The sequence below is a fragment of the Parasteatoda tepidariorum genome, chromosome 9, assembly GCF_043381705.1.
Source record: "Parasteatoda tepidariorum isolate YZ-2023 chromosome 9, CAS_Ptep_4.0, whole genome shotgun sequence".
Classification (NCBI taxonomy): domain Eukaryota; kingdom Metazoa; phylum Arthropoda; class Arachnida; order Araneae; family Theridiidae; genus Parasteatoda; species Parasteatoda tepidariorum.
The window spans coordinates 40,174,836-40,192,013 of record NC_092212.1 but is presented as its reverse complement, the minus strand read 5'-3'; the positions used below and the strand labels follow the sequence as shown (position 1 = coordinate 40,192,013).

Genomic DNA, 17,178 nt, shown 5'->3' with positions numbered 1-17,178 from the left:
CAAACTTTTGACCGGTAGTGTATAAAAACCGTAAATCGAGGTTGACTTAGGGTTTTGAAGTGTGAAAAAATCTTTTAATAAGGCTAGTCTCAAGGTGAAAATAATCTTAAATCTAGGTAATTATGAGGTTTCTTTTCGCAAAATCTTGTAAGCTCAGCTGAAATCCATCTTGTCTGGAAATTTTAATGGACAATGCAATTTGATCCTATAGCTAGTGTGACGTCAGCCAAAACGTCACATGGTTACGTCAACGTTACACATGGTTACACAAACGTCAAACGTTATGGACCTAAGTGACCATTTTACGTAAGTGACAATAAAAAGAAAATTCGGACCCTAGGTTGTCGTAAGATTTCATGCTTTCTAGGATAGCAACACAACTTTTTTTTATATAAATTTTTCCAAAACCCATCCGGATATTGACTTTCGCCATTCGGGTATCAAAAGGACAAATTTGTTGATCACTCTCGTTAGGTGGGCCAACATTGCTTCTATAGTAGGAAGGATAGATAGTACAGAAAAGAAAAGGAAAGAACATCCATACCTAATCTGGGATACGAACCCGGGACTTGAAGTCAGCTCACTGACCACCATACTCTCCGGTTGGGTATAACAACACAGAAAAATGAATAAAAGATTAAAAATATACTGTTTTTTAATTATAGCATGGCAATTAAAGTGCGAAAATTAATACTCATGTATCAACGTTCTTATCTTGTTCACGTTATATTTTATAACCGTCGTTGAACAGCCAACCCAATTTTGAGTTGACTACTAATGTTCAACTCCGTAGCCTTGTAATTTCGGACCAATCCAGAAGACTAGGAAACTCCTGGATCAGTACCCTCAGAGGTATGATTTGTTATGGGAACATGAGGACTTTGTGACTCAACAGATCTATCCGAACGTAGACTCCTCGTGTAGGAAATGGTGACTGCTATACGTTAAATCTGTTGAGTCACAAAGTCCTCCATGTTCCCATAACAAATCATACCTCTGCGGGTACTGATCCAGGAGTTTCCTTGTCTTTTGGATTAGATAAAAAATTACAAGGCTACGGAGCTGAACATTAATAATCGTATACAATAAAATGCTAAGTTTTATTGCTCAAATATTCAAAATTATCACGTCCGAAATTGGACATTGAGCATAGAGGAAGTTTTCTGAACAACCCCCTCATTGACATTCGACATCACTGTTATGAATGTTTGTGGTATTTAACGGGGGCTTGGATTTTGTAACAACAGTAGAGATAATTAAGAGGAAGATTTTTTTTTCTTCAGGTTTCTAACACATTAAAAGAAATGCACTAAAAATAAAACTCTAATTTTCGTAGCCAATAACACACAGAAAAACATATCTAATTTGATTTAAATGCTCAAATGGAAGCACAATACACAATTTTTATTTGTTGGATACCCATAAAATAAATGGTACTTATCCGTTTGCTGCTCGCCAAACGAAGTTCAGTTTTGAAGTTTTTTACCCCGCTTTCCTCATTAGTGATTTCATAGATTTAGCAAGTGTTTTTGCCTTTCCTTCACTCAAACATTAATTTACGACCCTCAAAATGTATTGCTTTTTTTTTGCATTATTTTTGACAAGGACCTTTCAAAAATATATATTAAGAGCAGCGACCATTACAGAACACTCTCTATATTTATATACGGATAATACAGATTATAATAGTGAGTACATATTTGTTCCAACTTATAGATTAACTTCGTTTCTAACCTATAGGTCCTGACCAAAGATTAGGTCAAGAATTTTTGACATTGAGTTGGCAAACCTTGATAATTTTATTTTTTTAATAAAGTTATAATCTTTTATTTTATAATAAATTTTTTGTTTCCTAAGAGTCAATTTTTCATAATTGAAGAGCTTTTGGGTTATAGTGACAACCAAACCCTTCCCTAAAGGTGACGTTTGTACATTAAACTGTTCCTTAGTGTTATTTTCAGTTAGTTACTTTTGTTACTTTACAAGTTTCTGAGGATTTTTCTTTAGATAAAAGCACAATACACATAAACAACTTATTTGCGACGTTAAAGTCATGTTTTTCTTCTTTATCGAAAACGCTTTTAGGAACAATTTAAAATATGTCTTATCAATATATGGCCCCCAAGCCATTCAATTAATATGAGCTACATATATGGGCACGATACATAGCTCATATTAATATATATATATATACATATATATACACCGAAGAGCCATTACATTATGACCACCTTACTAATAACATGTAGGACCACCTTTGGCCCTCAAAATTGCTGGCACCCGTCATGGCATTGATTCCACAAGGTGCTGATAGGTAGTCTGAGGTATCTGGTACCAAGTGCTCACCAACTGGTCTTGCAATTCCCTCACATTGCGAAGGTGCGTGGCAGCACGAATTTGGTTTTCCAAGTAGGACCACAAATGCTCTATAGGATTAAGATCAGTTGAATTAGGGGGTCAAGACATGACTTGAAAGTCATTGGAATGTTCCTCGAACCAATCCATGACGATTCGACCCTCATGACACGGTGCATTATCCTGTTGGTAAGCACCATCCCCAGCAGCAAAAACTGTTGCCATGAATGGGTATACTTGGTCTGCAACTATGTTCAAGTAGCTTACAGATGTCAGGGATTGTTCTATGAGGATTATGGGTCCTAATGTGCCCCATGAAAGCATTGTTCCTGGGCGAGCCCATTGTTATAGATAGAGGGTGGTTATAATGTAATGGCTCTTCGGTGTATATATAGGTTATATTTTAAACATCTATGAGTAAGAAAAATGTCCTTGTTCTTAGTTAATATTCTCAGCAGTATAGCTTTCACAAAAAACAAAAATCTGTAATGCCTATTGTTTTTTCCCCCTCAGTAATTTATTAGAATCTGCGATGGAAATTATAAAACCTTTGAGAATTACCTAAAACTTTATTTGATTTACAGTTTTTTTTATTTATAAAATTTTAATTACGTGTTTATTTTACAGGAATGCGTGTTTGAAAATGTCGAGTTAAAAAAGGAAGTTTTTAAGGACATGGATAAGTATGTTTCAAAAAATGGCGTGCTATGTAGTTCAACGAGTTGTTTCCCGGCTTCTTCATTTACGGAGGAGTTAGTGCATCGATCACAAGTAGTAGTTGGACATCCAGTAAGCTTTTTTTTTTGACCGTTCGTAATTTAAAATTAAATAGTGCTTAAGTTTCGGTGGATTTTATTGTCCAGTATCGACAACGAACAAATGCACCAAAAGAATATTTTAACCTTTGACTCGGAATTTTTATTAAACATATTTTTCATTATTTTGTATTAATTTAGGTAAAGTAAGTGGTAAATGAAAAATATTATATTGAGCATTATAATAATTTATGTTAAGAAATACAGCATGAAACTTTTGCGTCTTTTTCGACGAATAAAATTAAAATCTTCCATACAATTTTTCAAAATTGCAATGTTACTAGGAGAAGCAGTTATCAATCATGGAAGGCTCAGGAGATAGAGCGTTCGCCTTCCAATGAGGTGAACCGGGTTCGAATCCCAGCGATGGCTGGTAGATACGAATTTCGCATCCTAATTGCACCGACCACAGTGCTGACGTGAAATATCCTCAATGGTAGACGGATCAGGCTAACCGTGGGAGGTTCTCGTGGTTTTCCTCTCCATGTAAGGCAAATGTGGACTAGTTAATCAAAAAGTCCTCAACGAAGACAAATTTCTCCCAATACTTGATCCAGGAGTTCCCTTGTCTTCTGTATTGTGTTCAAAATTATAAGGCTACGGAGTTTAACATTATTTTTAATTTTTTGAATACGAATGAAAAAAAATTCATCTTATTTTGGATTTTATGCTTTGTACAAATATAATTCCGATAATCTGATTTTTTTAGTAATTATTAGACTGTTTTTTAAAATTAAAAAGTAACCGAAATATATTTTTGCTCGTAATTAGAGCGTCACAAAAATATATTTACAGAAAGGACACCGGTGTCACATCCTTTTCAAAGAGTTAAAGAATTTCATTAACCGTTTTGTTTGCGAAAAATTAAGGAAATTTTGAAAATTGTGAAACAATTTGAATGCCTTAACTTCAAGTAGAGGATTTTCTACTACTCAGTTATAAGATAATTTTAATTTTCTTATTTTAACCCCCTGCTTGACCTTTATCATGAAATATTTTTCATTAAGAAATGCGTATCTCAAAGTAGTTTTTGAAAGCTTACAATGTCTTAACTGTAAAATTGCTATTTCCGTTTTCAGAAATAACAGTTTTAGTCTGATGAGTTGGCGTGATAGGTTCCCCTTTTACCAACGATGGTTTTATTCTTCTAAGTGTCCTATAGGCCTGGTGTCTGATCAACTGTCGCGATCTACAACCCTGTCTTTTAGAAGTTCGAAATCCACTATAATCGTGCCTTTAGAAGTTCGAAATCCTTTATAATTGTGTCTTTTCGAAGTTCGAAATCCTCTATAATTGTGTCTTTTAGAAGTTTGAAATCTATTATAACTGTGTTTTTTTAGCAATTTGAAATCCATTATAATCGTGTCTTTTAGAAGTATGAAATTCTCAATAAACGTGTCTTTTAGAAGTTTGAAATACACTATAACTGTGTTTTTTAGAAATTCGAATTCCATTATAATCGTGTCAATTAGAAGTACTAAATCCACAATAACCGTGTTTTTTAGAAGTTCGAAATCCACTATAACAGTGCCTTTAGAAGTTCGAAATCCTCTATAATTGTGTCTTTTCGAAGTTCGAAATCCTCTATAATTGTGTCTTTTAGAAGTTCGAAATCTACTATAACTGTGTTTTTTTAGCAATTTGAAATCCATTATAATTGTGTCTTTTAGAAGTATGAAATTCTCAATAAACGTGTCTTTTAGAAGTTCGAAATACACTATAACTGTGTTTTTTGGAAATTCGAATTCCGTTACAATCGTGTTAATTAGAAGTACTAAATCCACAATAACCGTTTTTTTTAGGAGTTCGAAATCCACTATAACTGTGTCTTTTAGAAGTTCTAATTCCAATATAACTGTGTCGTGTAGAAGTTGAAAATTCACTCCAATGTAATGTCTCCAGAGGTTTCAGAGCTAGAAAAATCCACGCACGGCTAAACGACTGTGGATTTCTAACACTGAAATAGTAATAACATAATGCGCCAATTGTCTTTGGATCATAATTAAGAATGAATCCCAAACCGTCGCCAATAGCACATAAGTGGGGGGGGGCTCCATTATGACGTTAATTACCAAACCAGCAGTTATAATTTATTAAGTCTTTAATGACTTATATGACTTCTTTAGATTTTTTTCTCTACAAATCTTATAATAAATAATTAATTGTTACAGGTTAATCCACCTTATTACGTGCCTCTTGTTGAAATAGTGCCTGCACCATGGACAGATCCCTCTGTTGTAGACAAAACAAGGGCTCTAATGGCTGAAATAGGACAAAAGCCTGTCGTACTAAAGAAAGAATTACCAGGATTCGCACTGAATCGAATTCAGTACGCTTTGATTGATGAGTGTTATCGAATATATCAGGTAAGACGTTTTTTAAATATCTATGTAAATTAGTTTTGACTAATAAAACTGAGTTGACTAACTTCCAAAACCCACTTAATTCGGCATATAAAGTTATTTATAACTTCATAAACTGTTATTTGAAGATCATTCTACATTATGACGATAAAAATTATTTAAATATTTATGATTTTTTAAAAAAAAACTATTGGCATTTTTATCGAATAATATATAGATACACAGAAAGAAGAAAAATAAAATAAAATAGAAAAACTTTTAATGAGAAAACGTAACGGTCTTCATCAGGACACATCCTTTACGATAAATGTGATATTTCTGAATAAAGAATAATTATCCTAAGATAAAAATCACTCTTTATAATGTGTCTATATCACTAAAAATAAAAATGCAGTTGAAAATGAGTTAGAAATAAAGGGAAGCAGAAAACAAACTTACCGGCGTTAAGCAAAAGTAAAAAATGTTTTATAGGCATAGGAAAAAGCATATAGATTTATAACTTTCTAATTTCTGAAATACTTAAATGTGCTTAAAAATCTTTCAGTTGAAATTCATACAGCATTATCTTTTGACTGTATATTCATAAGGAAATGTGTTAACACATATTTGGGCTATGTTCAAACGCGTTAAAATATCAAAGTGAAGAAATAATATAAAAATACGTTAGAGATCCGAAAAAATTAGTTCTGCTTATCGCAAAGAATTAAAAAGCTTATTAGTTAACGAATTCGCCAAGTACAATTTTAGTAAATTAAGGAATTTCAACTTAAGGAAATAATGCAAAAGCTGTGAGCTGCTTTGATAAAAAAAATTTCCATTTAAAATCAACTCGTTTAAAGAATTGGCAAAAAGGAAAAAAAAAATTACACTTACATAGATGGCTGTAACTTGGGTAGCCGGAATGTCATTGTGACATCAAAAAATGTTTGCTATTCAGGGATTTGAAACATTTTGCATACATTCGGCAAATTTAGACGATTTCATATTTTGCCGAACGCGTTGCTACTGGATTTCTGCAAATAAACTGCTATTTAACTAAATCTGTTCTTTTCACAGTAAGCGAGCATTCTTTGAGAATTTTTTTTTAAAAAGAAGGTCTTTTCTTTATTCTATTATTATTTAATGATTAAATGCTGGTTTCATACGCGAAAATAAATAAAAATAGTTTACACTGCGGAACAAATTTTTTGTTTCATTTATACAAACACTTGATTTTAATTAAATTAATGTGAAGAGATTTCAAATCTGATACAGTAAAACTTGTGTAAGTTGACCACTTGTGGTGCATTGTTTTAGTGGTCAACTTAGACAAGTGGTCAACTTAGAGAGGGGGTGGGTCATTGTTTACTTTTTCGTTTCCTATATCATGTTGCTATATATTTATTATTTTTTCTTTTTAACTTGACTTAAAAATTTTATTCAGAAAATATGCAAATTAATATCTTAAGAAATGTGCTTGAACCTGAATGAACTTCAATTTGATACATATACTTCTAACATTTAACAAATTTTAAAAAAAAAAAATTATTTCGTTATGCATGTGAAGTGTTCAATAAATATAATTTCTTAAAATATCAGAACACGAAAACATGTAATTTGAAAACTTTAACAAAATAAAATTATTTGAACACTTTAAAATTTATTTACTACACTTAAAGATCAAAGACCATAAATAAAGGATCAAAGCATATTTCAGAGCATTCATTTATTCAAATGCTCACTATTGCAACTGGTATAGCAACTTTTCAACTAACACACCTGTTTTCAATGAACGGATGAAAGAAATGATCAAAAGCTGACCCCTTACAGCAGTGTTTCCCAAACTTATGACTTTTGTGTACCCTTTCTAAATTTTTCGTGGCGCTGTGTACCACTAATAAAAAAATGAATGTATTTTTTACTATAAAAATATTGCACAGAAGTTAAAAATCACAACTGGCTTTTGACACCACTAATTAGTAACTGTTAACTCTGCAAAAAATAGCCAATAGAAAAATACTTAATCGTAAATTTTCATGGCTAGTTTTGTTTTTAAGTAAAAATTTTTGAATTTCTCGTTTGTTGCAAGTTATTTCGCATAAGAACGCGTACCCCCGCTAAACTGTTCCCGTACCCCTGGGGGTACGCGTACCACACTTTGGGAAACACTGCCTTACAGTTTCCCCTGATGGTCAACTCACAAAAGGGTTTAGATTAGCTTTTTACACAATTTCACCAAACAAGTGAAATTTTAACATACATTGCCAAAATGACAGAAAATTTTCTGAGTTTTTTTTTCATTTCTGGTCAACTTATGAGGGTTTTAGAATAAAATTTCATAATACTCCTAGATAAAATTGACTTATTTCAGTGGTCAACATACAAGATAGACAGGTGCTCAAGTTAAAAAGGTTTTGCTTCTTTATATTATGTAGGAAAAACTCCGTTCTTGATAATTAAGGTCAACTTATGCAGGTGCCCAACTTACAAGGGTGGTCAACTTGGCAGGTTTCACTGTATTAGTTTTGCTCTTAAAACTAGCATTTTTAATAACATTTTTAGTCTATTTTTTTCCGAAATGCACAAGTTTAAAAACGTTATATATAACAAAAGGTCACATAAATGTTAAAACAACATCTATGGGAGGTATGACACACCATCATGATTAAAATTGCAGAAGGACTCATACCTGGAAATATCGTCGTACGCAACTAGGGGCGCATTCTTAGTATGACCTCTTCAGAAGCACACAACGAAACAGTTAATTATAGGAAAGTACCTCTAGCGGCATATGATGACATTTCCGGACAGGGTGCCCATGCAATTTTAAGTCTGACGTGCCCTAACTCCCCTAGAACTTTGTCGCAACATTTATGCGACCTCCTATAATGTATAACGTTTTTAAACTTGTACATTTTAACAAAAAAGAAGCTAAAAATAATATTAAAAAAAACTGTAACTTGGAGAGAAAAAGTTTGATTTCAGCGATACGATAGTGTCTAAGATCTGTTAATAAATCTCATGCAACAGGAAGAAAGAAATTGGTCCCTAGTGTCATGATTCGATAAATTCGGAATTTCATTCAGCAAAATAAGAATTTTCCCTTCTCTTAAAAATTTAAGCTTGTGGCAACTCACTATAATATTCTTTGAACTCAAATTTTAAACATTTTCAGAATGTCTTTTAGCTTGCTTGTCTATTACTCTTTTCGATTAAGAAATTTCGTCGCTATTTTTCTGCTCACAAGGGAAACTAGGGAAGTGTGACTCGCCAATTTTGAAATAAACTTGTGGGATGTATGCCTTATGAGGAATAATTTTAGGGGGAAACATTCGTTTCGGCCCATAGAAGGTCCTGTGAGAGATAAAAATAATTAAATATATAGAAAAATCGGTATTTTATTACTTCAATGCAGGCTATTAGTTATTGTAATTGTCTCACACTCCAATTAATTTTGTGGTACTTTTACGTACTATATAATGCACATTTATTGTCGAAATTGATTTCGAAAATTTTATAGATCTGTAGTTTTTCAGAAAAACCTGTTAGGTTAATTTTAAAAAAAATTGACATCAGATTTTTAAAATTTTTTTTTTTCAAAAATTTTCCAAATTAATTGGAGCATGTAATTGCAAATCAGTTAATAATTAATTAACAATTAATTAATAATTAAAAAATAATTAATTAAAAATTAATTTTTCGATTGACTTATTAATTATCCAATTAATTAAAAATTAATTGGATTATGAGACAAATACAATAACTAATAGTCTGCATTGAAGTAATAAAATACCGATTTTTCTATATATTGAATTATTTTTTATCNTTCATTATCCTTAATTTATGGACATGAGTGTAGTTTTGACTAATAAAACTGAGTTAACTAATTTCTAAAATCCACTTAATTTGGTATGTAAAGTCATTTATAACTTCATAAACTGTTACTTGAAGGTCAATCTACATTATGACGATAAAAATTATTTAAATATTTATGAATTCTTTTAAAAAACTATTGGCATTTTTATCGAATAATATATATATACAAAGAAGAAGAAAAAAAATAGAAAAACTTTTAATGGGAAAACGTAAAAGTCTTCATCAGGACACATCCTTTACGATAAATGCGATATTTCTGAATAAAGAATAATTATCCTAAGATAAAAATCACTCTTTATAATGTGTCTATATCACTTACCGGCGTTAAGGAAAAGTAAAAATTGTTATATATATATATATATATATATATATATTACGGGAAAAAAGCATATAGATTTATAACTTTCTAATTTCTGAAATACTTAAATGTGCTTAAAAATCTTTCAGTTGCAATTCATACAGCATTATCTTTTGACTGAATATTCAAAAGGAATGTGTTAACACATACTTGGATTATGTTAAAACGCGTTTAAATAGCAAAGTGAAGAAATAATAGAGAAATACGTTAGAGATCCGAAAAAATTAGTTCTACTTATCGCAAAGAATTTAAAAGCTTAATAGTGAAAGAATTTGCTAAGTAAAATTTTACTGAATTAAGGAATTTCAACTTAAGAAAATGATGCAAAAGCTGTGAGCTGCTTAGATAACAAAGTTTTCCATTTAAAATCAACTTGTTTAGAAAAAGGAATAAAACATTTTACACTTACATAGATGGCCGGAACGTTATTGTGACATCAAAAAATGTTTGCTATTCAGGGTTTTGAAACATTTTGCATACATTCGGCAAATTTAGACGATTTCATATTTTGCCGAACGCGTTGCAACTGGAACTTTGCAAATAAACTGCTATTTAACTAAATCTGTTCTTCACAATAAGCGAGCATTCTTTTAGAAAATTTTAAAAAGGTCTTTTCATTATTCCATTATTATTAAACGATTAAATACCAATTTCATACGCAAAAATAAATAAATAAAAAATAATATACCCTGTGGAACAAATTTTTTGTTTCATTTATACAAACACTCGATTTTACCTAATTTATGTGTGGAGATTTCAAATCTGATATTAGTTTTGCTCTTAAAGCTAGTATTTTTAATAACATTTTTAGTCTATTTTTTGCCGAAATGCACAAGTTTAAAAACGTTATATATAACAAAAGGTCACATAAATGTTAAAACAACATCTATGGGAGGTATGACACATCAGGATTAAAATTGCAGGACCCATGCCTGAAAATATCGTCCGCAACTAGAGGCGCATTCTTAGTATGACCTCTACAGAAGCACACGAAGAAACAGTTCATTATAGCAAAGTACCTCTGGCGGCATATGATAACATTTCCGGACAGGGTGCCCATGCAATTTTAAGTCTGACGTGCCCTAACTCCACTAGAAATTTTTCGCAACATTTATGCGACCTCCTATAACGTATAACGTTTTTAAACTTGTACACTTTAACAAAAAAGAAGCTAAAAATAACATTAAAAAAAACTGTAGAAATTATATTCAAGAGAAAGTTTTATTTCAGGATACGATAGTGTCTAAGATCTGTTAATAAATCTCATGCAATAGGAAAAAGAAATTGTTCCCTAGTCTCATGATTCGATAAATTCAATATTTCATTCAGCAAAATAAGAATTTTCCCTTCTCTCAAAAGTATAAGCTTGTAGCAACTCTGACTGTAATAATCTCTGAACTCAAATTTTAAACATTTTCAGAATGTCTTTTAGCTTGCTTGTCTATTACGTTTTTCGATTAAGAAATTTCGTCGCTATTTTTCTGCTCAGAGTAACATTTCAATGCGTATCACTCATTCCTTTATATCTATATTAAATTTTACACATAATAAAATAGTGCTTTTTGAACAAATTTTTACTTTCTCTAAAACAATTCGATTTGAGTTGAAATTAAGGTACTCCTTATATATTTGTAGAATTATGTTTACATTTTTAGGATGGAATTATGTCATTAGAAGACATTGAAACATCAATATGCGACGGTTTAGGACTTCGATATGCATTCATCGGACCATTAGAGACATGCCATTTAAACGCTGAAGGTAATATTTTTTTTTATCTTACTAACGAATAATATGAACCTTTAAATGAATAATAATTTAAATAACTTAGTTATGGTAAATTTAAAATAGATATATTTATGGTATTTTAAATAACTCACATTATTTTCATTTTTTTCCTGTTAAAAATATTGATGCAGATTGAACCACAAGATGGAAGGTGACGGAAGTGTTGCCAGATTAGGGGTTTTCCCCTTAAATTTAGGGGGATTTGTTTTTTTTTTTTATCTTCAGTGGGTATTTTAGGGGAATTGGTTTTTAGGGGTTTGTTTTAGGGTTATTTGTGAAATTTACTAGTTTCATTTTGATTACCTTCCAATATCAAATTCTATAACTGAATGTGTGAGATGGTAATATGAAAATCAATATGTTAAACCAAAACATAAAGATTAAGATATAATTTTAGACCTTTACCCCTTTGTTGAATGTAGTAGGTCATTACTTAGCTCGAACAACCGTTTGGAGAATTTGAATTCAAATTATTTAAAAATTTTAATGTGTATGGTTTAAAAATAATGCCAAAGGATAAAGAAAAAAAGAAGTACGTACAAAAGTACAAGAAAGATTGGGAACACGAAAAGCAATTTAAAGGTTTAAGGGTTTTGTATCTACTTCTTCTATGTTAAAAATGTTTAACAGCGAAAACATATACAAATCAGAAAGTATTGACGAAAATATGTTGGATATTTTATCAAAAATTTAAGCATAATGTTAGAATTAAAATATTAAAAAAGACTATATCGTTGATAATAAAATATTTATGAAAAAATGTGCAAGTCAAAAAGTATTGAAAAAAATATCTTAAATATTTTAGTAGAAATTAAAGATAATGTAACGATTGAAATGTAAAAAAGATTAATTTGTTGATAATAAAATATTAAAAAGTATTAAAGCAACGTTTTCTATACATTATTTAACTTTTGTACTATTTTTTAATACTTATACATATGGTTAAAAATTTGGGTTTTTTTTAAAAATTTTTTAGGGGATTTTACAACGTCATCTGGGGGTGAATGGTTATCAGCACCTGGCAACACTGCCTTGTGAGCACCCTGTGACCAGAGTCATGGAGGACCCAATACCGTTTAAAGGGTGAACTACCGTTTATAGGGTGGGTCACATTCACCCCCAACAAAGGACAAACACAGAGAAAAACGTTCATGCCCTGATCGGGATTCATACCCGCAGTCATTGGCTTTGCAGTGAGGCACGCTAACCGCTGGGCGGGCGCTATCGAATTCTAACTTATCATTAGAAGAAGACGGGACTAAAAACAGCAAAATTTGCATAAAAACCGTAAAAAAGTCATTTATTAGAAACACTAAGTTTAATTTGTTAATCAATCTGGTTTTGATATTATTCACCCTGATGTTCATTACTGATGATTCGACAGATTTTGATATTTTTATTATGACCTTTTCATAACAATATGTTATTAGAAAAAATTTATATATTTTTTGTTAAAAAAAAATGTCATTAATTTCTTTTTATACCTGTTTTATTTTAAATAATTTTATAATTTCAACCAAAATATTAAATGAATAATAGATTATTGGTTGGATTTAAATATTGTTTAAAGGTTCCAAAAATTATCACTGGTTAAAAAAAGTTCTAACTCGCGGAACCCCTTCCACTCAACCCTAGGGTTCCTCGTAACATCATTTAGGAACTACTGCTCAGTGAAATTATTTATTAATCATAACAATAATCATCATAATAATGGTGTTCATTAAAATCATAAAAGTTGCGACCAAATTAAATATAAAATCTTCCGAAGAAAACCAGAAGTGCTACAAGTATTAAAGGTAGTGATTATGGATGTTTTATAATTAATATCTAATATATATAATTCTCTTACGTGGCTCCCAAATTTTGGCTGTATTTCTTTTCAGCCGGTGGCAACGTTTGCTTTGTTTTGTTTACGTTACTATTTCTCTTACACGGCGACAAAAAAAAGCCTCATTTCAACTCCCCGAATGGCAACGCTAGAAAATCGACCAATGATTGCCGCTAAAAATGTCACATGCAAAATCTAGCCGAGGTGGCTCAACATATAGCGCTTTTAATAACGGAAACTGAAATAACCAGAGAGTATCAGCTGCGGCAATCTCATACTATTAAGCTAGGCAGAAGTGAGTAGTCTTTGTTAGTAGATCTCTATTTCAGTATCTTGTCAAAAGCGCTTTTTTTCACGAATTTATTGGCGATTTGTGATTTATATCACGAATTATACTATAGCACATTTCTAATAGGTTTAATGAATTACATATAATTTATTTGAATTCAAATTTATTTTAATGACTTAGTATTTACTAAAAAGATGTAATTTTTTTTTAAAAAAAAAAGGTTTTTATATGGATTTGAATGATTGTTTAGAATTCTTAGAATGTTGCGCATTTGCAATGTACCTAAGTTAGTAGCGAGAGAAGCGGGCTTGGTTTGCGAAGCAAACCATATAAGATTGCGTAGAAATTTTCGGGAGTTGGCGAGCAGGGGGCGCAGCCTACTAGTATATATATATATATAATCTTTCTACATACATATATGTGTGTATGTTTTTTAATCTCATTAGGCATGCGTGATTATTGCAACCGATATGGTGAAGGTATTTACAAAGTTTCCCAAACCTTTGGGCCCAATCCTCTGATGGAAGGTGAAGAATTGCAGAGATTGGATGAAGACATTTGCAAGATAAGTCCTCTTGAGAAAATGTCAGAACGACGCCAATGGCGAGATGCTAGATTGTCAGCCCTTTCAAAAATGAAAAGGGTACTAGAGGAATCAGAAAAAGCACAATGAAAATCCAGGCATTAATTACTTATCTTTGAAATATTGTCTTCATATTCTGTAATTACATTTATTGGTGATTGTAAAGCAACACGACATAATAAATTTCTGTGAATCATTTATTAAGTTGTTAAAAATAAAAAATGCAATTGTTTTATTGTGCTAATTTTATTTAGCTGTGTCAAGGCCGGATGAAGCGTTCGCGGGGCCCTAGGCCATTCAAATTTTGGGGGCCCTTAGATTAAATTTTTTTTCGTATATTTTTTATTTATTCAAATATAAAAGTATTTTATATTTCTTTTCATTAAAGAAAGCATATTTGAAATTAAAATAAATACTAATAAATCAAATTTTACTTTATTTTATTAAATTAAAACTAAAAAATAATCATAACATTTTTCTCAACTTTTTTAAATTTATTTCCAAAAAATCCATTTTAAGGGGGTCCCAGGCAATGGCCTAATGGGAAATCCAACCCTGGCTGTGTAAAAAATTCTATTTTCTCTTTATATATTCGAACATAATTAAAAATAAAATGTATTATTTTTCTAAATTAGATATCAATTTAAATATGTTAATTTTTTTAAATTGTACTGCGTCAATACGTCGAGCAAAATTCATTGTGAGAATAAAGGATATAATTATCGTGTCAAATAGTTAATACTCAGGCGCGCAATTTGAATTTCCCGTATCATAATAACAACGGGATTAAAAAAAAATCTTGTAAAAAATCAATATTTACAAAAAAAAAAAAAAAATTATAATAATAAAAAAATGGATAGCATTTGATGCATGGATTCAGCGCGTAAAAAAGTATTTACTGAAATATGCTATTCAATTTTCTCGTTTCTCAGTAATGACGTATGAAAATATCGGTATTTAAAAAACTATGTGGATATCAGTAGCGATAAGTGAAAAAGTTGATCGAAAAAATTGTTTCATCTTCGTGTCAAAAAGTTACTAATAAATGCACGAATTGAATTTTGCGTGTCGTAATAACGTATAAAAAACATAGGGAGTTAAAAAAAAACATTGAGAAAATTCGTGGCAATAATAGCCGATAAAACGATGAATTAACAACGCAAATTTACCTCATGAAAAAGTGATTCCTCAAACGCGCGATTCAAACTTCGCGTGTCCTGACGTCGGAATTTTAAAAACCATGAGAAAATCAACAGCATTAACTGCAAAAAAAAAGAAAGAAAAAAAAAAGATTGATCGAAACATGGAATTACGATCGTGTCAAGAAGTTATTTCTAAAATGCGCGATTTGAAATTTAAAATTAGTTAAATTGTAGCCAAATAAAAAAGGCTTAAGTATCACATTGATTAAATAATTCTAATGCTACAAATCGGAATTTTGCATCTAGCTTGCTACTCATTAAACTGTAACTTTTTTTGCGAACGATTTTTTAAAAAATATTTTGCCATATCGGAATTAATTTTTAGATAATCAATTTTATACTTGTGCCTCAGTAGTTCATTAATTTTGGAAGTTATTAGGAAATGTTTTTTTTTTTTTTTCCAGCTCTCGTCTCGTGTTCGTGAAGTTTATCGTGCTGGTAACGGCGGAATAAAGGTCCGGTTAACGGGATTTTGCTTAAGTTACGCAATCGGTTCAGATTAGAACTCAGAGAAAATTTTGTCGGAATATAAATTATTGATTAGCGGAAAAATCACATGCCTGAACAAAAAAATTTTTATTTCACTCAGTGCTAATAATTTATGACTAGCTTAAATAGTTCAAGAAAAATGGGGATAAATGCAAAATTAACAGTAAAAAGGCTCAAGTGCTTGCCTAGTAATTGACTAACTATTTGGACCTGATTTGTCTCTAGAAAAAGTACAAATTGAAGTCTGTCATAACGACAATTTCTTATATCAGATAAAATTATCGTTATAAATAGCTTCCTGTTTACATACATTTATCTCTTTTTCTTATACTAGAACAACGATTTTGATTTAAAATACATATTTAGCAGTAAACTGCTCTTGTCTACACATTTTAGACTGCATTAAGTAGATCTGTACTTCATAAAAAGACAGAAATTTCTATAACAGAAATGTATGAACAAGTTTCCAAAACGAAGCAAGGTTTGTAAAAAGAAAATTAAGTCATTGATAACGGTGAATGTTGATTTCAATACATTGCTAAGGAACAACTGACTTATGCAAATCGTTCTTGACAGCTGACCAATAAAAGTAAAACCAAGTGTAGAGCAGGTAATCACACAGTCTCATTTATTCGAAAATTCATAATGTTAAATTAGAATTTCGTCGACAACTTGGAAAATTATCGTTAACAGCTGATTTCAGGTAATAATTCATTATATTGAGAAACTCATTATACTGAGCTTTCGTTTTATGTGTTCATAAGATCGTTTTATTAGCTTAATTTAAAGTCAGCCTCTTTAATCACTGTAATGCACAAAAATTCCGATCTTTTGATCAGGTACAGGCACATTTGCGACGCACTAGAGCTGCACAATGGGCTATTGACGGCGGTCTGGGTAATATTCCCAAGGATGATCCAGAGACACATACATACGTTACATCCCGTTTTACAGGGAGGACACATTCACAAACCATCCATCCAACCGCAGATCGTGTTTTAGACCTGAGCCAGAGCAAGACAAATCTCCGATCCAATACTCCCAGAGACATTGATTTGTTATGGGAAATTGGAGGACTGTGTGACTCCGACAGATTTAGCGTGCATCAGTCATCATTTTGAACACGGGGAGGGGGCTCTTCGGACGGAAGGGATCGAACTCACCTCTCGAGCATGGCCCCAACAACCTATCCGGCCTATTTTTAGATCAAAAAATATTTTGAAAATTCTGTTTTTTTTTTTTTTTTTTTTTTT

General features: G+C 31.2%; 1 protein-coding gene across 1 annotated transcript; it reads left to right on the top strand.

The window, feature by feature from the left end:
- Nucleotides 1-2,982: 2,982 nt before the first annotated feature.
- Nucleotides 2,983-14,469, top strand: LOC107448274 (lambda-crystallin; the record flags this gene model as incomplete). The annotated part of the gene is given in 4 exon segments (XM_043056469.2): nt 2,983-3,144; nt 5,342-5,536; nt 11,402-11,507; nt 14,098-14,469. Coding segments are annotated over 4 exon segments (690 nt in total), but the record flags the coding sequence as incomplete, so codon positions are not given.
- Nucleotides 14,470-17,178: the final 2,709 nt, after the last annotated feature.